Source organism: Podarcis cretensis (genome assembly GCF_951804945.1).
Source record: "Podarcis cretensis genome assembly, chromosome: 8".
Taxonomy (NCBI): Eukaryota; Metazoa; Chordata; class Lepidosauria; order Squamata; family Lacertidae; genus Podarcis; species Podarcis cretensis.
Window position 1 is genome coordinate 73939033 of NC_137177.1, and position 23983 is coordinate 73963015.

At 43.5% G+C, this 23983-nt stretch overlaps 2 protein-coding genes across 2 annotated transcripts in view; one reads left to right on the plus strand and one right to left on the minus strand.

Moving 5' to 3' along the window:
- Positions 1-23983, minus strand: part of LOC307221954 (taste receptor type 1 member 3-like) — a 374179-nt gene that overhangs the window by 167044 nt on the left and 183152 nt on the right. The window lies entirely within an intron of this gene.
- On the plus strand, positions 1267-21356 carry LOC307222148 (C-signal-like). The gene is made up of 6 exons (XM_079987279.1): positions 1267-1445; positions 8457-8508; positions 10325-10512; positions 11771-11926; positions 17654-17764; positions 20049-21356. The coding sequence occupies exons 1-6, from the start codon at positions 1305-1307 to the stop codon at positions 20160-20162; spliced, it is 762 nt and encodes a 253-aa protein (XP_079843405.1). The 5' UTR covers positions 1267-1304; the 3' UTR covers positions 20163-21356.

Consider the following 23983-nt stretch of genomic DNA (forward strand, 5'->3'; position numbering starts at 1 on the left):
AACCCAAAAGTACTGGAACGGGTTACTTACGAGTTTCGGAAGTCGCGCATGCGCAGAAGAGCTAAATCATGCTTTGCGCATGCGCAGAAGCCATGAATCATAACGCTGCAGGTTGCGAATGTGCATTCCGCACGGATCACGCTTGCAACCCGAGCGTCCACTGTACAGAACTCAATATCAACTTTTTAAATATCTTTAATATCTTTATATGTCTATCTCTGAATTTATGTATCAATATTAATATGGGTATGGGTATCGATAGATATCTCAAGGATGAGTTGGGTTCTCAGTGTGTGTGGGGGGGGAAGCTTAACTTTAGCAGTGGCTCAATGAAAGCCGCTAACCGCTGTCAGAGGAAGGATGTGCTTCGCCTGCCCCACGTGCCCCCCAGCTTGAGAGCACCCTGTTGGTTTCAATTTCAAATACTTTAAAACTTCTTTCCCCCGATAATTTTCCACTGTTCTTTTTGCAAACCGTTTTGAGCTTTGCTTGTTTGACAATCACATCACACGAAACGATGATTAAAAAAGGAATATAACTCAGAAGGGGGTTGGTGGTGCTTATATTTTTGGCTATACCCTCCAACATTTCTCCAGTGAAAATAGGGACATTCCATTCCATAATGATAATTTTACTATTGCTGGGTTGCCCCAGCCACTCTGGCCAGCTTCCAACATATATAAAAACACAATGAAACATGAATAAAACTTCCCTATACACAGGATTGCCTTCTGATGGTCAGATAACTCCAGTGCTTTTTTTCTTTAAAAAAAATGTTTAGGGATATTCTCATTTTCCTACTCATATTGAAATACTGCCTCTCAATGAGGCCAAACTTACCGTAGATTCACAAAATGTTTAGGGGTATGCGTATCTCTGCGTCCCTCCAGAAAAAAAACAGCACTGGATAACTCCATATACCTTCCAACATTTCTCCAGGGAAAAGAGAGGCATCCTAAGGAAAAGCGGGAGAATCTGGAATCAGATCAGAAATCAGGGATTCTCTAAATCAAGGGAAATAGGGACACCTGGAGGGTCTGACACGCCTACATATGCAGAGTGCAGAGCTCACGTGGGATCCCTTCTTTTTTGGACTCCCTTTTGATCAGGAGGCGGAAGCGGGGAGACTTTTTTGCCGCATCAATAAGTAAATAAACAAAAGCCTCTTCTCGCCTCGCTCACCGAACGGCGTCAAGATTCGGAGGGGGCGGGGTTTGGGGCGGGGCCTCGCGGGAGGGGGCGTGGCCCAGCCTTTAAAAAACCTCCTCGGCGCTCCAAAAAGTGGAGGCTCCCTGCGCGCTGCGATGGATCAAGTGCTCTGCCGCTCCGTGCTCATCACCGGCGCCAACCGGGGCATCGGCCTGGGCTTGGTCGAGGGGTTCCTGGCTGCCTCTCGCTGCCCAGAAGTCGTCATCGCCACTTGCCGGTGCCCTGAAAGCGCTCAGGTAAGGCGGACGCACCCGAATCCCCCCAAGCCCACCTGGACCAGGATCCTGATCCCCCCAGTGGCCAGCCAGGTGACAGAGCAGTGTAGTGGTTAGAGGCAACGCCGGCAAACGGGGGTTCGGATCCTGCTCCCCTCCCGCCATGAAGATCACTGGGCGACCTTGGATTAGTCACCGGCTCTGCCAGACCAGCCGACCTCGCAGGGCTGTTTTGTGAGGATGAAACAGAGGGCGGGGGGAGATGAGAACTGCGGAGACTGCTTTGAGTTCCTTGGGAGGAAAGAGAGGATATAAATAACTATTGAGACCCTCCTCTCTCCTCCCCGCACCCAAATCTCAGATCTGGAGAGAGCATCCTAAATCAGGCTCCTTATGCAGATAGTTGTGGGAGACACCTGACTTTCCCGATAGTGGCGCTATAAGCCCTTCTGAAGATTTCCCCTCTGCTCCAGAATGGGGAGACCCTCAAGTTCCCCCTTTCCAAGACACTGTATGCCTGTACAGTGGTTGTTGTTGTTTAGTCGTTTAGTCGTGTCCGACTCTTCGTGACCCCATGGACCAGAGCACGCCAGGCACTCCTGTCCTCCACTGCCCCCCGCAGCTTGGTCAGACTCATGCTGGTAACCTCAAAAACACTGTCCAACCATCTCGTCCTCTGTCGCCCCCTTCTCCTTGTGCCCTCCATCTTTCCCAACATCAGGGTCTTCTCCAGGGAGTCTTCTCTTCTCATGGGGTGGCCAAAGTATTGGAGCCTCAGCTTCACAATCTGTCCTTCCAGTGAGCACTCAGGGCTGATTTCCTTCAGAATGGAGAGGTTTGATCTTCTTGCAGTCCATGGGACTCTCAAGAGTCTCCTCAGGTACCTCAGGTTAAATACTTAATTCTTTCCGGAGGTCTGTTATTAACCTGAAGCACCACTTTATCTAATGGGGCATCCTGCTGCCGCCATGCCGCCGGAGCAAGATTTCTGTTCCTCTCCTGAAGCAAAGTTCTTAACCCGAGGTACTATTTCTGGGTTAGTGGAGTCTGTGACCTGAAGCATATGTAACCTGAAGTGTATATAACCAGAGGTACCACTGTATCAGCAATGGGGTTCTGGGGTCTACTATCTGCTTTTCCATAGATGCTAAGGAAAATCACACAGATTTTTTTCATAAAATTATTATCCGGCTCTCTTGGATAAGTGAGTTGAACAAAACCAGTCAGTCTTCCAGTGAGTACGGTTGCATCATGGATTTATATAAGGGCTAGATGACCTTGCCAGTTTTATTTTAAATCTCTTTAACTCTACCCAATGCAGACGGTTGCTATTGCTTTCTGAGTGAGATTTAATTGGCATACCGGCAAATTCAGGATTGCACAGTTAAAGTTGATTATGTCCATAGATTTGTACTTTTATATCCTTTCTAGGAAGGATAGCGGTAGTTAAAATGAATGTTCTGCCCAGAATGCTGTTCTTATTTCAAACAATTCCTGTACTTAGAGGTTTGAGCCGATGTAAAGAGTGGCAGAGAGCTCTCGCGAGATATATCTGGCAAGGGAAAAGACCCCGAATAAAAATGAAAATATTGGTGGATAAAAAAGAAAGAGGGGGCTTTTCCTTGCCGGATTTGAGTCTTTATTACGAGGCGGCATGTTTGGTATGGTTAAAGGATTGGATAAAACTGGAAAACACAGATATATTGGATCTGGAGGGCTTTGACAACAGGTTCGGGTGGCACTCGTACCTGTGTTATGGAAAAGTCAAGATACACAGGGGTTTCTTAAACCATATCTTCAGAGGACCTATATTTCAGGTATGGGAGAGGAACAAAAATCTTTTGGAAAGAAAGACCCCATGGTGGATTTCACCAATAGAGGTACTGGCTATTAAGAAAACCAATATGGAAGAGAAGAACGCCACATATAAAGAACTTATAATTAAAACAGACCAAGGTATCAAACTTAGACCGTATGAGGAGGTTAAAAACCAATTTACTAGCTGGTTGCAATACCATCAGGTGAATGGTTTGCTAAATGAAGATAAAAAGAAAATAGGATTTGAAGATAAAAAATCTAGATTTAATGAAGAAGTGGTAGAGGGTGAGAGTAAAATTCTATCCAAGATCTACAATATATTACTGGACTGGTACACAAAAGACGAGGAGGTGAAGGAGGCAATGATAAAGTGGGCGATGGATATTGGCCACAATATTGATTTTGAAAGATGGCTGGAATTATGGAATAACAACATAAAGTTTACGGCTTGTACGGCATTGAGGGAAAACATCTGGAAAATGATTTACAGGTGGTATCATACGCCGGTGAAACTGGCAAAAATGTATAGATTAAAGAATAAAAGTTGTTGGAAGTGTGGAGAAGCAGAAGGCGACCTCTACCACATGTGGTGGTCTTGTAACAAAGTGAAAGCTTTTTGGGAATTAATTTACAATGAACTTAAAAAAATTTTCAAATACACTTTTCCCAAAAAACCCGAAGCCTTCCTGCTGGCAATGCCAGGTAAAGAAATCAAAAAAGAGGACAAAATGCTATTCCTCTATGCCACCACAGCCGCAAGAATTATGTTGGCACAAAACTGGAAAACGGAAATTATACCTAGTATAAGTGACTGGCAGGTTAAAATGGTAAATTATGCCGAACTTGCTAGATTAACAGATAGAATACGAGATCAAGATGAACAGAAATTTCAAAAAAACTGGAGTAAATATTGGAAATATATTGGAAACGAACTGTAGAAAGCACTGGCGGTTTTGGAATAACACTTACAGAGAAAAACCAATATTTAAGATTAAAAAGAAAATACGTGACCGTGGAATTTATTTGATACTTACCAAAAGGGTGGAAGGGAGTCCAGGGCTCTTAAAAAGAGCCCAAATACAGAGAAATTTGTGTTGGTGTTTTTGTTTTTGTTTGTGTTTTGTATAAATGGGGAGAGAATATAATGCATTATGTAAATAATTTAGAATTAATATGTTTATTAATAGGTGTATTATGTTTTTGTCTTGATGTGTGTAATTGTATACTTTGAATAAAAATGTAATAATAATAAAAAAAGATTTGTACTTTTATTTGTACTTTTTATTTGCCGCCGCCTTTCCAAAGTTCAAACCATGCTCAAGGTGGTTTGCAGCATGAAAAAAAAATACATAATTATGACATAACAAAAGCAGTCATAATAAATGTTAATAAATGTTAATAAAACATTTTAAAATACACAACCAAACCGAACAATTTCCACATAAATCACAAGAAGATCCAAAATAAAGATGCAGGAAAAAACCCACCCAACAGCAACATCCCCCCCAACAAAAAAATGCAAACACCCCACACCAAGAGGCTGTTCAGCAGCCTCAGTTTTTGTACCTGGAGTCTGTCCAGCCCCCCAGCCCCCCCCCCCCCCCCCCAGCTAGGCGGAACAGGCCTGCAAGACAGGGAGAAAATCTTCCAGGACTCACAGATAATATAGTCTTTGGCTACTTCCGCTTCAGTTTTTTTGATTGGCAGGTCAATCAAAAGGTCGGACTTTTTGAGCTAACAGACTATTGGTTGCTTTGAGGCAACATCGTCCAGGCTTCCCAGAAACAAGTGGGGATTAATGATCATCATGCCAACATCATCTAATCTTCCCACAGGCAAATCAGAATGAATCTTTGGTGAACAGATTCCTAAAATCTCCTGCTTTCATCAACCTAAGCTGGTGTTTCTCAAACTTGGGTCTCCAGCTGTTGTTGGACTACAACTCCCACCATGCCTAGCTAGCAGGACCAGTGGTCAGGGATGATGGGGGTTGTAGTCCAACAACAGCTGGGAGAAACACTGATCTCAGGAACTGTTTCCTGGCCAGTCCCTCCCAAGTCAGATCTCACCAGCTGGAATAATTTCTTTCTAATTTACCTCACTCTACACTCACTTAGTACACTGAACCCTCTCTGCTATTTTAATCCCTGTTCCCCCAGTTTGGATAAATTATTTTTTGCACCTCACTGCTGCGCAGATGAGTTCTGTATGTGTCGATTTTGCAGGGAGGATAGAACACTCTGTGCATCCTCAGAGACGCTCTTGTGATTGAGCAGCACATTCTAGTTCCCTGGGCTGTGAATTCCATTGGGAAGAGCTGCCACTCAGTGTGGTAGAATGGTAGCTTTGCTTCCAAAGGTCCCAGGTTCAATCGCTTACGTCTCCAGGTGGGGCTGGGAGAGACTCTCAGATTTCCAAACTCAGGAAAAAATGACTTGCAGTAGAGAAGAAGGACTTGCAGAGTAGATGTTAACATTGTAATTAGCATTTATTGCCTAGGAGGAAAGGGTGGAATCCAAATAACTATTTAGGGTAGTATTTCATCACAAAGCACAACGATTTCTGCTTTCATTAACGTACGTACTGCAATCCCAAAGTTTGTCTCCTGGTCAGTCGTTGCCAGCTCAGTGTGTTTGTGAAGTTGGGATTCTTTTTACCTTGACCTGCCTTGTTCCACACTTAGTACAGTAAATTGTACTTCGTATACCAGTTAGCTAAATATTAAAAGTAAAGGACCCCTGACAGTTAAGTTGAGTCACAGATGACTCTCGGGTTGTGGCACTCATCTCGCTTTACAGGCCGAGGGAAGCCGGTGTTTGTCCGCAGACAGTTTTTCCGGGTCATGTGGCCAACATCACTAAGCCGCTTCTGGCGCAATGAAACACTGAATCCAGAGCAGTGCACAGAAATGCCATTTACCTTCCCGTTTACCTATTTACAGTGGTACCTCAGGTTAAGTACTTAATTCGTTCCGGAGGTCCGTTCTTAACCTGAAACTGTTCTTAACCTGAAGCACCACTTTAGCTAATGGGGCCTCCTGCTGCTGCTGCGCCGCCAGAGCACGATTTCTGTTCTTATCCTGAAGCAAAGTTCTTAACCCGAGGTAATATTTCTGGGTTAGCGGAGTATGTAACCTGAAGTGTATGTAACCTGAGGTACCACTGTATCTCCTTGCACTTTTTGGCGTGCTTTCAAACTGCTAGGTTGACAGGAGCAGGGACCGAGCAACAGGAGCTCACCTTGTCGTGGGGATTCGAACCGCCGACCTTCTGATCGGCAAGCCCAAGAGGCTCAGTGGTTTAGACCACGGCGCCACCCGCACTCCTAGCTAACTATTAGGGGTGTACAATTCTCCCTAGGGGGTGGAAAGGCGACAACCCAGTTAAACCCTTGACAGGAGAAGATTGGTCTTGCCTAGGCTGGATTCAAACGCAGATAAAAATTGAGAGGCAGGCGGTTGCAGTCCCTTGCCACTGCCCCATACAGACATGCAGCATATTGGGGGTCCTGTTGCATTATGTCAGGATTGCAATACCTTAAGTACCACCTCTCTCCATATGAACCTGAGATCATCATCTAAGGCCCTTTTCTGTGTGCCTTTGCTATGAGAGGTGCAGAGGGTGGCAGCATGAGAATGGGCCTTTTCTGTGGTGGCTCCCTGCTTGTGGAATGCTTTCCCCAGGAAGGCTTACTTGGCACCTTGCTTATAAAATGCCCCTCTTCAACCGAGCCTTTGTCTAATTAACATCCAATGCCCTTTGAAATGTGTTGTGGGTGGGTGGGGGATTATTGGTTCCCCCCTCTCTCGTAGCCCACTGGCTGAGCATCGAGGGGGTCCAGCCTGCCAGCCCAGAAAACCCACCCCCAGGTGAGTCACCCACTTTGGTTAATGCCGCGAATCTGATGGGGCGCTTTCAGCGTTACTTTCTGTAGGGTTGGATTGGTGCTCTTTTATGAAGAAGTAGTAGTAGTTTGGATTTGATATCCCGCTTTATCACTACCCTAAGGAGTTTCTAGGGATGCGGGTGGCGCTGTGGGTTAAACCACAGAGCCTAGGACTTGCCGATCAGAAGGTCGGCGGTTCGAATCCCCGCGACGGGGTGAGCTCCCGTTGCTTGGTCCCTGCTCCTGCCAACCTAGCAGTTCAAAAGCACGTCAAAGTGCAAGTAGATAAATAGGTACCGCTCTGGCGGGAAGGTAAACGGCGTTTCCGTGCACTGCTCTGGTTCGCCAGAAGCGGCTTAGTCATGCTGGCCACATGACCCGGAAGCTGTACACCCGCTCCCTCGGCCAAGAAAGCGAGATGAGCGCAGCAACCCCAGAGTCGGTCACGACTGGACCTAATGGTCAGGGGTCCCTTTACCTTTACCTTTAAGGAGTCTCAAAGCGGCTAACAATCTCCTTTCCCTTCCTCCCCACAACAAATACTGTGAGGTGAGTGGGGCTGAGAGACTTCAGAGAAGTGTGACTGGCCCAAGGTCACCCAGCAGCTGCATGTGGAGGAGCGGGGAATCAAACCTGGTTCACCAGATTACGAGTCCATCGCTCTTAACCACTACACCACACTACACCACCTTTAATTAACAAGGGTTGCCCGTGTTTATGACGCATACGGCAAATCCGTCCTTTTCAAGACAAGCCTCGGCCCAAACCTGGCAAACCTGGAATGAGACTTGATACTCTGATAACACTACTATTCTTTACTTGGACTCATATTATTTTTCAGATCTTTGCAACTGGGCTCATTCCACGTGCCCGCTTTACGGTTTTGTTTTTCATCCTTTAATTTTTGTTTGTTTGTTTTTCCCTTTTTATTTATTGATACTTGTTCAAAAATATACAGACGTTCGCACCCATTACAAAGTGTACTTTTATAATACGTTGAAATAAAAACAGCTGATTAATATAACAAAGAACAAAGGCAGAAAGAAGCAAAGGGGAAAAAGAGACCGAAAGAGACAGAAAGCGAAAGAAGAGGAGGAGATTAAAGAAGCATTTTTATTATGTATTTTGTGATTTTTGTATTGTATTTTTATGTTGTGAACCTGCCAGGGATCTACGGAAGACGGGCGGTAAAGACATTTAATAAAGAAGACAAATAATAATAATACTTTTGCTATCCTATGGGTGGAGGAAGGCTGGTAAGGGCTGCTATTAAAATGCATTTAGGCAGATGGGATGTCCACAAGTGTTGGTCTTGTTCTTTCTTTCTAGGAGCTACAGAAACTCTGCAAGCAGTACAGCAACATCAGGGTTTTGCCGCTTGGTAAGCAAAATGTTTCCTCTTCTGCTCTGCGCCTGACGGCCCCCATGAATGTATCTGAAGCTTGGGTCCCCCGCTGTTATTGGACTACAACTCCCATCATCCCTGACCACTGGCCCTACCAGCTAGGGATGATGGGAGTTATAGTCCAACAACAGTTGGGACCCAAGTTTGAGAGACACCGAAAGAAATAGGATTGTATCCAGTGTTAGTCCTGCTCAGAGTAAACCCGTTGAAACTGAAGGACAAGGGGATGTGACGACGCCCCTGTTAGGAAGTATGGGGTTTTCTAATTGAGAGAAAGGTGAATCGGAGGTGGCATGGCAGAAATTTACGAAATGGCATGGAGATGGTGGATAAAGAAATGTTTTCCTCCCTTATTCAGAAAGATTGTGTGTTGTTTTTTCCTTCTCTCTTTTTAATATAATTTTTATTAACAAACCAATCAAATCACATTAATTCCAAATTACAAAGCCAAATCTTTAAATTTTTGTTGGGGGTACCCATGCTTTGAGCTCCGAAAGGGATCCAAACATCTCTCTTGCTGCTGCTTTAATATTCACAGTTCTGTCCAAATAATATTCACAGTTCTGTCCAATCTTCACTTTATTATTTTCCTCATCTTGTTGTTGTTATCATATAGTCCTTTCTTTGTGACCTCTGATAGTGTCCATAAGCGGGTTAAAAACAAACGTTGTTATATCCTGTGTGAATTTTCCATTCCTCCAAGAGCCATATTCAAACAGACTCCATTTCAACACTTCTGTACAAAACATTCTTAAAGTCTGCCCGTTAATCTTTGCAGGCCTGTCAGTCTCTTCTCAATCTTCTTTGGGGGTTCTGCCAGGTCAAGCTCACAGTCCAATATAATGGTCTCCTCCCCCTCGATTGTAAAACCTTCAGCCAGGCCTGCTTCTTAACAAGTCTCTTTTTATAACTGCGTCATTCCAAAGGCCTTTCATTCCTTTCCAGATATTACACAAGCCATGTCTTTGATTAGTAATTCATTTCCACACAGTTCTTAATCATCCCGCTTATAATCAGTAATTGCAACGATTCTTCTTCTCTCGCAACATGAGAACGTCCAATGAGGCTGAAAGCTGGAAGGTTTAGGACAGGTGAAAGAATATACTACTTCATGCAGTTCATAGTTTAGCTATGGAACTCACTGCCACTGGAGGCAACGATGGCCTGCCACCAACTTGGATGGCTGTAAGTTGGGTCATGCTTGTAGACTTCCCTTGGGGTCAGCTCTGAACAGGGCTCTGGACTCGATGAACACCTGGCCTGATCCGGCAGAGTCTTCTAATGTTCTGAGCATAATTAAGACGGGCCCATTAATTTCCATGGGTCTACTTTGAGTAAAACATTGGTTACAAACAACCGTGGGAGAAAGGCCATGAATTGCACATCAACTGCAAATGCAAATAACAACAACGAAGAGAACAAATCCCAATCGTTGACCGATTTCCATTCTTGCACACAGACCAGCATGTGAACTGCAGCAAATTCTACTTTGTTTCTCTGCAGAATTCTCTGACATCCCTAGTTGCCAGTCACTATAGACAAGGCTGAGCTATGGATCATTGTTCTGGAGCAGTTACTCCTTAACTGCTCTCTCCTCACCACCCGCTCTGGACACCTCGGTGAGAGAGCTATGCAGAAGTTGACAGGTTCAGTCCCCAGGTAGGGCTGGGGATGTCTACTGTCTGAAAGCCCGGACAGCTGCTGCCAGTCAATGTAGGAATATTGAGCTAGATAGACCGGCAGTCGGACTCTCACTATTATGCATCGTCTTCTCTTGTGTTCTCAAATTCAGATGTGGTTTCCGAAAGCAGCATCAAGGAAACAGTCAAGAAGGTGGAAGACATTGTTGGGGAGAAAGGGCTGAACTGCCTCATCAACAACGCTGGCATCAATGTCTTAGGTTCTCTGGAAGACGTCACCACGGAAGCCATGCTCAGGACCTTCGAGACCAACACTGTTGCCCAGCTAATGCTCTCCAAGGTAAGAACAAAGTCGGTAAATCTGGCATCTACCGTGTTCGCCTGGGGCAAGTAGTCCTCTGCCGCAGCCAACAGCTAGGGACATTTAACTAACAGTGGTTCTTCTGTTTGCTTGCTAAGCTGCCTGTTGCTTAACCTATTTTGTAAGATTTATATATCGCTAGAGTGTTAAAAAAAAAAAGCTCAAAAGTGCTCGAACCTGTATGTGGACCTGTCGGCTTTGCAGCCTTAAGGCTGAGTTAACATGGAATGGCTTAGGAAGAAGATAGATGTGGGTCCGCGGGTGGTTTGCTCTGGTAGATTGTCGTAGAAGAAGGGCTGTAGCTCAGTGGTAAAACATTTGCTTTATGTGCAGAAGGTCTCTGGTTCAATCTCTACCAGCATCACCAGGCCGGGCTAGGAAATATTCTCTATCTGAAACCCTGAAGCGCTGCTTCTAATCAATGCAGGCAATACTGGTTATTTGAGTCAATGGTCTGATCTGGTGCAACACAGGCTCCTACATGTCTGTGACTGGCAAGAGTTTCTGACTCCCAAGTTGTTCTAAACAATTATTGTCTTACCTCCCCCACCCCACCCATCTAAAGTATGTTCCTAGAATTCCTTATCCACGATAGCTCAGATAAAAGTTGCATTTCAGTCTGTAGGGCAACCCAGTGTATCGCTCACATTGGCTTGGCACAGATTTTGCATCTGCTATATCACACCTGGCTCCTGCAGATGGACTCTGGGGCTCTAGCAGAGAGGCAGTCAGTCATTGATGTCTTGGGAACGCTTCATTTCAGCTCTGTTTCACACAGGTGGTCATGAGAAACAGTCCACTCTGAAATTGGCTGCAGAATTTCACTTCATTGAGAAATCACAACTTTTGATCTTTTCTTTTTTTAAAAAAATAATAATCAAGTTTCTAGTCCTTATGTTCAGTCCCCCCCCCCCAATAAAGTAATATATAGATAAATAAAGTTTCTATTCCTTTGGACCCGGAGGATCGCTTTGAATCTCAGAACTGCCTGAATCTCAGAAGCTGGAAAAATTTCCAAAGAAGATTTCTCAGGGCAGGAGATGGGAAATAAGAGGGTATGCAAATTTGCTTTAACTTGCAGAGTGCATTCCCCCTTTTGTAGGATTTGCTAACTTGTTGAAAGGTTATGTTTTTATTTGTTTTAAGAAAATTCTAACCGCGTGCTCTTTTAAAAAATACGTTGCCTGTGCAGACGTCACCTTCCGATTTCCCGTTAAAAATAAATAAATTCCTTTAGGCATTTCTGCCGCTTTTGAAGAAAGCTGCCAAGCAAAGTGCCACCATGGGGTGTCACCGTGCTGCAATTGTCAACATGTCATCCATCTCGGCCTCCATAGGGCTTGCAAAATCCAATGACGTTTACCACACAGTATACCCTTACAGAATTTCGAAGGTGAGTGTTCTTAGTAGGTAATTATATTGGGAGAATGGAGAGGGAGGGCGGGCAGGGGGAGTGGGAAGAGATGTAAGATAACTTTCAAAGTGATGAGTTGCATCTGATGCTACTCCTAACTTGGTGTACACATCTTGAAGTTAATGGATCTACTCAGCAGTGCTCCAAACCATGAATCCTTAGAATGGATGGGCTCTAACTCAGTGCTGGGGCATCTGCTTTGCATGCAGAAGGTCCCTGGGCTCAGTCCCCAACATTTCCAGGAAGAGATGGGACAGACCTTATTAATCTGCAGGGGGCAACTGGACCTATTTCACCTATTGACTGGGAAGAAAATTGAAATATATCTCTGAAGGTAGCATTAGATACAGCTTAGGCTTAGTCTATCTGAAGGACTATATTCTCCCGTAAGAACCTGATCAGGCTCTGAGATCTTCAGGGGAAGCCCTTCTCTCTTTCCCGCCACCCACAGGCACCCTTGGTGGGGATATAGGAGAGGGCCTTCTTGGTGGGGGCTCCCAGACTTTGGAACTCCTTCCCTAGAGAAGCTAGACTGGTTCCCTCCTGGCTCGTCCCTCAGCTGACAGTTGCTGTGAACCGCAGGAGGGGAGAGGGCTCTGCTGTTCAAATCCGGCTTGCAGGTTTTCCACGTACATCTTTTTGGCCACTGTGAGAGGAGTTGGGATTTGATATCCCGCTTTATCACTACCCGAAGGAGTCTCAAAGCGGCTAACAATCTCCTTTTCCCTTCCGGTCGGAGCGAAACAATATAAACTTAAAGCTTTTGCAGATGACCTAATTTTGACCTTGCAGGAGCCAGAATCTAGTACGAAAAGAGTATTACAATTGATTCAAGACTTTGGTTGGGTGGCGGGATTTAAATTAAACAAACAGAAAACCAAGGTATTGGGGAAAAATTTGACAGATACAGAGTCAGAACGGTTTCAGAGAGAGACAGAATTAAATGTGGTTAAAAAAGTAAAGTACCTAGGGGTAAACATAACAGCAAAAAATCTGAATCTATTTAAGGACAATTATGAAAAATGTTGGTCAGAAATTAAGAGAGACTTAGACAGTTGGACAAAATTGAAACTTTCTGTGTTAGGCCGAATTGCTGCTATCAAGATGAATGTATTGCCAAAAATGTTGTTTTTGTTCCAAACACTACAGATTGTAGACAAGACGGAGTGCTTCCGGAAGTGGCAGAGAGATATATCTAAGTTTGTCTGGCAGGGCAAAAAGCCCAGAATTAAGTTTAAGATACTAACTGATGCGAAAGAAAGAGGGGGCTTTGCCCTGCCAGACCTAAAGTTGTACTATGAGGCCGCAGCTTTCTGCTGGCTAAAAGACTGGCTACTTCTCGAAGACACTGACGTACTGGATCTGGAAGGTTTCAACAATGCTTTTGGTTGACATGCATACTTATGGTATGACAAGGTTAAGATCAATAAGGCCTTTAAGAACCATATTGTCAGAAAAGCAGTGTTTAATGTCTGGACAAAATATAAAGACTTATTGGAAAATAAAACTCCAAGGTGGCTATCACCTCTGGAAGCTAAGGCCCGAAAAAGACCCAATATGGAGGCCAAATGGCCAAAATATGGGGAAATACTAGAAAAAGATGGAGACAATTGGAAATTGCAGAGTTTGGAGAAAATGAAGGATAAAGTGCGAGACTGGTTACACTACGCTCAGATTAAAGAAGTCTTTAAAAATGACAAAAAGTTAGGGTTCCAGGTGGAGAAATCGAAATTGGAAACAGAACTGTTAGAACCTAAGACCAAGGTACTTTCAAGAATGTATAACTTGCTGTTAAAATGGAACACACAAGATGAAATGGTTAAATCGGCTATGATAAAATGGGCACAGGATATTGGGTATAACATTATGTTTGAGGACTGGGAAAGGTTGTGGACCACTGGGTTGAACTTCACTGCATGTAATGCTTTGAAGGAAAATGTAATGAAAATGATATATAGATGGTACATGACCCCAGTTAAACTTGCCAAAATATACCATTTGTCTGATAACAAATGCTGGAAATGTAAAGGAAATGAAGGAACATTCTTTCACCTCTGGTGGACGTGCCCTAGAGTGAAGGCCTTCTGGGAAATGATATATAATGAGTTGAAAAAGGTATTTAAGTATACTTTCCCCAAGAAACCAGAGGCCTTCCTCCTGGGTATTGTCGGCCAGAGGGTGATAAAGAAGGACGGAACTTTTTTCCTGTATGCAACAACGGCAGCAAGGATACTCATCGCTAAGCATTGGAAAACCCAAGATCTACCCACACTGGAAGAATGGCAGATGCAACTGATAGACTATATGGAATTGGCTGAGATGACCGGCAGAATCCGAGACCTGGGAGAGGAGAGAGCTGAAGAAGATTGGAAGAAATTTAAGATTTATTTACAAAAATACTGTAATTTGGTTGAATGTTAAGGAGGATGCTAGATCATAAATAATTGAGCACCACCAAATTAGGCGGAATTAGGACGATAAGTGAGATTGAGGAAAATATAAACCTTTTGGAGAATTATTAGATTCTATTCAAATGAATGGGATACAAGAATCTAAACAAGATGATAAATTGCTGGCAAAATCTACAATGATGTAAGTGGGAGCGGGAGACACGAGGGAGTCCAAAGAAGTTATGAAACTATGTTATGATATATGTTATACTGTTTATTATTTCTGTATTTGTATTTAAAAATCTTTATATATATATATATATATATATATATATATATATATATATATTAACAATCTCCTTTTCCCTTCCTCCCCCACAATAAACACTCTGTGAGGTGAGTGGGGCTGAGAGACTTCAGAGAAGTGTGACTAGCCCAAGGTCACCCAGCAGCTGCATGTGGAGGAGTGGAGACGCGAACCCGGTTCACCAGATTACAAGTCTACCGCTCTTAATCACTACACCACACTGGCTCATCAAGAACAGCATACAGGACTCGATGGGCCATTGAGCTCATCCAACAGGCTCTTCTTATGTTCTTGATGGGATGGGAACCTAACTGCACAATAAGAAAGGAAGTCGGCAAGCTTAGAAGGTAGTGAACCAGGATAGAGAGGTGACTGGGTTTGCACAAAAGAGCACCTCAAATTCCAAAGAGCTAGCATATTACCATAGCTTGATATGCTCTACCAGTAAAAGTTAATGTCCAAATAGTGGTTCCAGTTGATATCATCCCTTTGGTTAGATCTGCGGAGCTGGGTTCCCAACAAACAGATCTAATTTGACACCCGCTTTTATCTCCAAAGGGCCATTAAGGGTTTTTTAGCTCTTCTTGGGCGGAGATGAGATTTTCAGAAGCAAACAACATCATTCCTCCTGATGCATTCTCAGTGAGTCAGCTACAAACAAACACCTAACATTCCCTAGCCAGCCAGGGATTCAAATATTAGGGGTTACCTTGACTGGAATGATATTGTGTTAGTTGAGGAAGGTTGCAGCACACCCTCTGCAAATTTAAGAGCTGGATTAAAATACGTACGAAGAGAATAGGAGACAAAGAGCTGAGTGCTCTTATCGCCTCTTGACGCAACGTGAGATTTTAGGGTCAGATAGGAATCCCTGGTATTTTTCAGCATTTTATGGAGGGGCATCACTTCAGACTTTTATTGTAGGTAAATCTCTTGGAATGTGGCAGGACTAGCTAACAAAATAACTGATAAGGAGGTGGTTACCCCTTTGAAGAAATATTACATGACCGACCTCCAAGAAACCAGGATAGGCTTGGACCAGACTGACATTAATATTAATTATTGGATAAAACCTGCCCACAAGTTGCTAAAGTATGGTCTTGGGGTTTCGTCACATGTGCATCTTCCAGATATGATACATTATATGATTTGTGCTGTATTTGTGATGTTCTGTTATGGTTTATTATGCTGTTGTTGTTTATGGTTTGTAAGCCGCTTTGGGATTCATTTGAATGAAAAGCAGCAAAGAAATGCAATCCGTCAATCGATCCTGATTTTTCAGCAGCTTTTGATTCACTCAGTCATAATTGTCCTTGAGACAAAGATTGATAGAAGATTGCTGATGCTGATGCAAGGACTTCATTGGGATACCAGATTCCATCCAAATTATGATAGAATTTATCTCTAGGAAGAGATCAGTAGTTGCCACTTGAAACTATGCTTTCTTCCTTTGTTTTATTTATATTTTAAATGAAAACACTCTATCTGACCTTGATAGTTTGGGATAAAAGTTGCCAGAGAGTGAATTGGTTCACGTTAGCTGAAATGCCACATAACCTCCTTATAATAATTTATTTTAAGTTCTTTTTAAAAGGCGGTGGACTGCTGCCAACATTAGTCTTACTCAGAGTAGATCCATTCAAATTATTATTATTTTTTATTCAATTTTTCCAATACAAAATTTTATACAATTCACACATCTTTTTTATATCCGTTCTCTTTTTGACTTCCCTCAACTTGACTCCTTCCCTTCTTAATTTCTTACACATTTCTAAAACCTTACTTCCATTATTTTTATAGATTAAGTCTTATTTTGCTCACATTCTAACATTTCTTCTTACAGAGCTTCATTAAAGCTTACAAGCGTTATTTGATTATCACTTAATTTATGCATATACTCTGTAAACTTTTCCCAATCTTCTATAAATCTCTGATCTCGTCGATTTCGGATCCTTCCCGTCAGTCTATCAAGTTCTGCATAGTCCGTCATCTTCATTCTCCATTCTTCTATCGTAGGTAGCTCCTCTTGCTTCCATTTCTGTGCCATCAATATTCTTGCTGCAGTCACTGCATATAAAAATAACTTCCTTTCTTTCTTATTTATCTCGTTCCCTGTAATACTAAGTAAGAACGCTTCTGGTTTCTTAACAAAAGTGTATTTAAACATTTTCTTCATTATATATCATTTCCCAAAAGCTTCTTACTTTCTATAATATGTGGTGGGAATGTAAGAAAGTAAGAAGCCCTCTTTTTCTTTACATTTCCAACATTTGTTACATCCTTTGTACATCCTTGCTAACTTCACTGGTGTTACATACCATCGATACATCATTTTCATCACATTTTCTTTTATTGTTGTGCATGCAGTGAATCTTAAACCTTCTTTCCATAATTTCTCCCAATCCTCCATCTGTATATTATATCCAAAATCTTTGGCCCAGTCAATGATAACCGATAGATCCATTCAAATTAATGGGCAGGATTTAAGTTAGCTTCATTAATTTGGATGTGTCTTATTTGAGCAAAATTTACCTATAATTCTATATCAAGATATGTGTGTGGGGGGGGGAGTGTTAATGCATAATTGCTATTATTAGAAATTTAAAAAAAGAATAATGATGAGTGGGAACTCCTATGAGTTGTGTCCAATGAAGTTTTACTCAGAAGACTCATTCAAATTAATGAACGTGGCAAAGTTAGGCCTATTGACTCCAATGAGTCTGCTTTGAGTAGGACAAGCATTGGCTTTGACCTGATGTTCCGAATTCCTGATATTACTGACGTGTTGTTTGTTGCTTAAAAGTGGTTCATTGCTCAATAATAAAAGAATTTTGCAGAAAGAAAAAAGATGAGTTTTCATAGAATTGTCAAGATGACGCGGGTCATCAGATCCAGCCCCCTGCAATGCAGGAATCTTTTGCCCGACGTGGGGCTCAAACCCACCACCCAGAGCTTAAAAGCCTCGTGTCATCTAACTCTTTCCACTTCTCTCCCTGACCTCCCTCCAAGGCGGCACTAAACATGCTCACAAAGTGCCTTGCTACAGACCTGAAATTGGAAGGGATCCTCTGCATCGCCCTCCATCCAGGCTGGATCCAAACGGATATGGGAGGGACAAAGGTCAGTAAAGTCAATCTTTTCTCCCCCACTCTTGTTTAAGTAAGTTCTTTGCCCACCATGTGTTGTTGTTTCTGTCAGTATTTTCATCCCTCTCATTGCAAGGATCATCAGATCCTTCTGAGAAAGAAAGGAGGGGGCAGAAGCTACTCTTCCAGACTTCCATCTCCAGCACTGTGTGGCTTTTTCTTTGATCTGTCAATAATAATAATAATAATAATAATAATAATAATAATAATAAATAAATAATTATAATTTATTTATACCCCGCCCATCTGGCTGGGTTTCCTCAGCCACTCTGGGCGGCTTCCAACAGAATATCAAAATACAATAATATATTAAACATTAAAAGCTTCCCTAAACATCTCGTCTAAAGACAAGATGTCAGTATGAGGGAGCTGTTTCTCTCGTACTTGTTTGTTAAAGGTAAAGGGACCCCTGACCATGAGGTCCAGTCGTGGCCGACTCTGGGGTTGCAGCGCTCATCTCGCTTTATTGGCCAAGGGAGCCGGTGTACAGCTTCCGGGTCATGTGGCCAGCATAACTAAGCCACTTCTGGTGAACCAGAGCAGCACACGGAAACGCCGTTTACCTTCCCACCAGAGCGGTACCTATTTATCTACTTGCACTTTGACGTGCTTTCGAACTCCTAGGTTGGCAGGAGCAGGGACTGAGCAACGGGCGCTCACCCCGTTGCAGGGATTTGAACCGCCGACCTTCTGATCAGCAAGTCCTAGGCTCTGTGGTTTAACCCACAGCACCACCCGCATCCCACGTTTGTTATGTTCTTTTATTTGTTTTATTAGAAGAAATAAATTAGGTATGCAACAAAACCTCCACAGCTTTGCTTCCGTTACTCTGCTGCATTTGAGGTGCTCACGTGAGCAAATGTGAGTCCACGTCACCAGAACCTATTCCTCGGGAATGCTGTGTTCTGTTCCTGCATTCCTGTAATCGAAAAGTCAGAGAAGGTGCTCCCGACACCCAGCCCACGCAGGCGCTGAAGACGTGGGCTGTACATGGGTGTACAGAAAGTTCCCTCCATTTTTGAAGTTTGGGGTGGGGTGGGGTGGGGTGAGTGTGGATGCTTTACGTCGCCGTTCCTTGAGCTCGTTTGCAGGGTGGTGTGTCCCAAAGACACAAATTCCCTTTCCCTTAAAATACTGGAAATCTGACAAACTTCCATCTACGCAAGATTGGATCCAAAAATCGACTGAATTTGCGGAGTTAGATAAAACTTGTTTGAAAAAAAATAAAGAATAAACCAGAACAGGTGTTTGTTTCAAAATGGGAAGTCTTTAAAATATATTTGAAAAACAATTGCAGAAGTTTAAACTCTGTTGCAGCATTTGGCTAATTTCAGTAGTAGTATCAAGAATGGTGTGAGATCGAAGAAAAACTAAGAATCGGTTAAACCATGATAATAGTTTTTACCGGCAATAAGTTATATGTAATTGAATTAAGGAGTAGACGGGAGGTCAGGTCTACAGACAAAGGACCTCTTTCCTTTTTGTTATAAAGCTTTGTGTTTTTTGTTTTACTTGGTTTATTATTATTTCTACTTGTTTTTTGTTCAATTTTGATGTATGGCTTTTTTCACTGTGCATTAATAATATTTTATTTTTTAAAAGGAAAGGGCAGACTAATCAGTGTCTTATGAACACGTAACATTGCCTTGCACTGATCCAGCCCAATTATCCTTCCATTTATCAATGGAGGCTGATACATTGGGGTGCAGGGGGCCCCAGTGCTACAGTCTGCCCTCTGCCAGGTCCCGCCTGCCTACTAACTTACAACCAGTCTAGGTGGTGGCCCTGCCTGCCAGCTGTTGCCCCTTGTAGAATTCAGCATGGAGGAGGACGGGAGCAAAACTAGAATGAGTTGGCTCTGCCTATTGCTGGCTCTAGCACCCCTGCTGTTGGTCTCCCTGCCATACGCCCTGCCAGTTGCCACTGCCTTCCAGTACTGTCCTGGCCCCAAAATGGCAACTAGGCATTCCGTTTTGGTGACTGTAACCCTGGTTTAAGGAGCCGTTTGGTGCCTAGCTTATATATCTGAGTTTCTAACACTGGCTACCAATGGACTACTAACTGAGGCCATTTAAGGCTTTAAAGGTCAGCACCAACACTTTGAATTGTGCCCGGAAACATGCTGGGAGCCAATGTGGGTCTTTCAGAACCGGTCTTATGTGTTTTATGTGTGGGTCTCCTTTATTTTATTTTGAAGGACACTGCTGCTGTAATAAGCTTGCCCTCTCTCTCTCCACCCTTCTCCTCTGTTCTCCTAGGCTCCGTTGAAGGTGCAAGATGCCGTTCCATCGATCATCTCTCTTTTAGCTCAGCTCAGTGAAAACGACAATGGTGCTTTCCTGGATTGGGAAGGGAAAACTTTGCCCTGGTAGCAGTAGCTCCTGGATTCCAAGAACCTGAAGCAACAGCTTGAATCTGGATATACACATTTTAACAGGAATGGACTTTGATTTGCTCACTGGTGTTCCGCCTCACTGTGTTTTTATCATATACGTAGCAATAGCTGTATTGAATGTGGTCCGAAATCCACCTCCGTCCATTGTAGCTAGTAGCTGTTTGACAGGGCTCCCACATAGGAAGCTGCCTCATATCACGTCAGACATTGGTTCATTTAGTTCTGTATTGTCTACGCTGATCGGCAGCAGCTCTCTAGGGTTTCAGGAATGGGACATTCCCAGCCCTCCGTATGAGTTAGGCCAGGCTGCATCCATAGCTGGGACAAGTATTCGACCACACAGGCAATCAGAAAACTACCTCAGCAAGGATCATGCCAATCTGATTAGCTGCTCGGCAACACCCCCACTCTGAGAGTTTGTCTGACTGTCAATAGTGAACACTTAGCTTACTAACTGAATGATCCCTGCTGTTATATTCGCAACAAGGTCGTGGTGAATAGTGTCCAAGAGGGCTCAGATTAATTTGGATACTCAAGACAGAAAATCCCACTGGTGTATTTCCTCTTTCCTGGTAGTAAAAATACAAAATAAATAAATAAAGCATTTATTAGTTGCTTCCCACAAGGCATCACAAAGCAATTTATAACATATAGTCCATAAGTTTATTGTTCTGGCCAGAGGCCATGACAAACTTGTAGCAATAGTATTAATAAAATAATACAGAACACACATCTATAATATAGGCCAATGTCTATGATGTAACAGAGGCAAGATAGCAGAGATACCAAAAAGCTTAAATCTAGCTTGATTTCAGATTAAACCTCCGAATCACCACCACAACTTATAGTGATTTCATCTATCTCATTTTTCCTTATTTATTTTGCACCCAGTGCACAGAGGGCCACTCCGTGTGTTGCAAAGCTATTATTGTCACTCAAAAGAAATGGAACCATTTCTGTCAGGGTGTACCTGCTTGATTGTGTGAACAACGGTTTCAGAACGTGATCTTGGGTCTATATAAGGTGCAGGCTAACAGATAATGAATGTCTTCCACCTGAGGTTGACCACAAATACAAAGTCTATCTGCATACAGGACCTTGTAGCAGTCATCCCAAATTGCAGTGGGAATCACTTGGAAACGCAGCTCAATAAATACATTTCTCAAGGAAACTGGTGAGAGTCTGGTCAGATAATTATCTCTAAAATGCTCTGTTCTCAAGAGCAGATGCCAAGGGGGAAATGTGGTGTTTCTAATTAGTTGCAGGTCCCTTCTGAATTCTATCCAGAAGTGCCAATCCCATAGCTGACACTTACTCAAAGTCAATGCAGAGCTCAGTTCTGGAAAATAATAATAGTCTGAAACATCTTGACAAGCTGCTTTACAGAGTTGCTTATCACTCAATTCCATATTGTACAGCAGAGGGGGGGGGAGGAATGATTGGCATGGTAGCAATTCTTTTAATACACATTAACTAAGCACAGTCCGCTCTTGCCTTAATTGTTGGCCACCTGGATTCTGTACAAAGAAGAGATTCTGATAATATATTCCTGATGGTAGAGTGTTTTCTGCACAGTATTCAAAATTTAAATGGAGTTTGATTCGGAGCACCAGATCTCAACACCACAGAGCATTTGAGTAAGCACTTTACTACCAAATATCTTTAGGGTTCAATCAGCTGCCCTCCCTTTTTGTAATAAAACTTCATCAATGCCCCCATAGTTTGCTTTGTGTTGACTCTCACTGCCTCCATATGTCACTGCCAAGAGAGGGTTTCACTCAATACACCCAGAGATATCTAAATTAGGAAGTTTGTTCTAGAGCTTGCTGTTCTTGGTATAGTTCCTTATCATATGGTTCCAAGTAAAGCATTGCTCAATGTTACCGTGTCCTCCTCTGACCCCTGCTTGTTCTTCATAGCTTTGGTGAGATATCTAACAATCTAATTGGCTAATAGTTTTGTGGGTCATTCCTATCCCCTTTCTTATAAATTGGGAAAATGATACTCATACCATCCAGAGGGCCTGTGTTGTTTTAGTGGTAAATAAGCCAGGCTGGCTAGGCATCCACCATGTATTCTTTATAGAACAGGCAGAAGCAAATCTCCAGGAGGTTTATTTGATTTCAGGCAGGAAATAAGGACGTTTATCTCATTACAGGAGATTGGCTGCTATTCAGGTCGGTTAGCGAAATCCTTACACGCTGTTAGTGCATGTGACTGACCGGACTGACCTCTGAAAATACTACAAAAATATTTAACCCAGTTGGAGGCAGGGATTGAGCCTTCCTGTGATGATCTCCCACTAAAGGTAAAGGTAAAGGTACCCCTGCCCGTACGGGCCAGTCTTGCCAGACTCTGGGGTTGTGCACCCATCTCACTTAAGAGGCCAGGGGCCAGCGCTGTCCGGAGACACTTCCGGGTCACGTGGCTAGCGTGACATCGCTGCTCTGGCCAGAGCCAGAGCCAGAGCCGCACACGGAAACGCCATTTACCTTCCCGCTGGTAAGCGGTCCCTATTTACTTGCACCCGGAGGTGCTTTCGAACTGCTAGGTTGGCAGGCGCTGGGACCGAGCAGCGGGAGCGCACCCCGCCGCAGGGATTCGAACCGCGACCTTTCGATCGGCAAGCCCTAGGCGCTGAGGCTTTAACCCACAGCGCCACCTGCGTCCCTCGATCTCCCACTAATGCACTGTTATTGTGTCAATGACATATTGCAGAAGACACACTGGAGTAAAGGGGAAACAAACCCAGTCTGGAGAGGCCCTTAATCAGCCCGTCCAAGATTTCCTTTAATCAGGGATGTGCTGGATGATTCCAAGTTCATTCTTCATAAACAACTTGAGTAACAAAGCAACAGGACAACCACAACTTCATACAGTGGTGCTGTTTGGTAATTATAGGGTTGCCATATTTCAAAAAGTAAGAAGCAGGACACCCCGAAAGTTGATCCATTATGAAACGCCGCCTTTCAGAAATTCCCCCCAGATGTCAATTCTGCCATTGAAATTCCGGTAGTGTCCAGGAAAATCTGGAAGCATGGCAGCCCTAGTTTGTGGAGTTAATGGTCTGGGGAGTGCGATATTTCAATGGGAGTCCATCAAAGCATTGCAAGCAGCCAGTCCTGCCATTTAGCATGCACGCCTGCACACACACAAACCTTTCTGCTGAGTGCAACCCTGGACTTCTTCCCTAAGTCCACTTTATACAATGGTACCTCGGGTTAAGAACTTAATTCGTTCTGGAGGTCCATTCTTAAACCAAAACTGTTCTTAACCTGAGGTACCACTTTAGCTAATGGGGCCTTCTGCTGCCGCTGCCACGCAATTTCTGTTCTCATCCTGAAGCAAAGTTCTTAACCCGAGGTACTATTTCTGGGTTAGTGGAGTCTGTAACCTGAAGCGTCTGTAACCTGAAGCGTCTGTAACCCGAGGTGGTTGTTGTTGTTTAGTTGTTTAGTCGTGTCCAACTCTTCGTGACCCCATGGACAAGAGCACGCCAGGCACTCCTGTCTTCCACTGCCTCCCGCAGTTTGGTCAAACTCATATTGGTAGCTTTGAGAACACCATCCAACCATCTCGTCCTCTGTTGTCCCCTTCTCCTTGTGCCCTCAATCTTTCCCAACATCAGGATCTTTTCCAGGGAGTCTTCTCTTCTCATGAGGTGGCCAAAGTATTGGAGCCTCAGTTTCAGGATCTATCCTTCCAGTGAGCACTCAGGGCTAATTTCCTTCAGAATGGATAGGTTTGATCTTCTTGCAGTCCATGGGACTCTCAAGAGTCTCCTCCAGCACCATAATT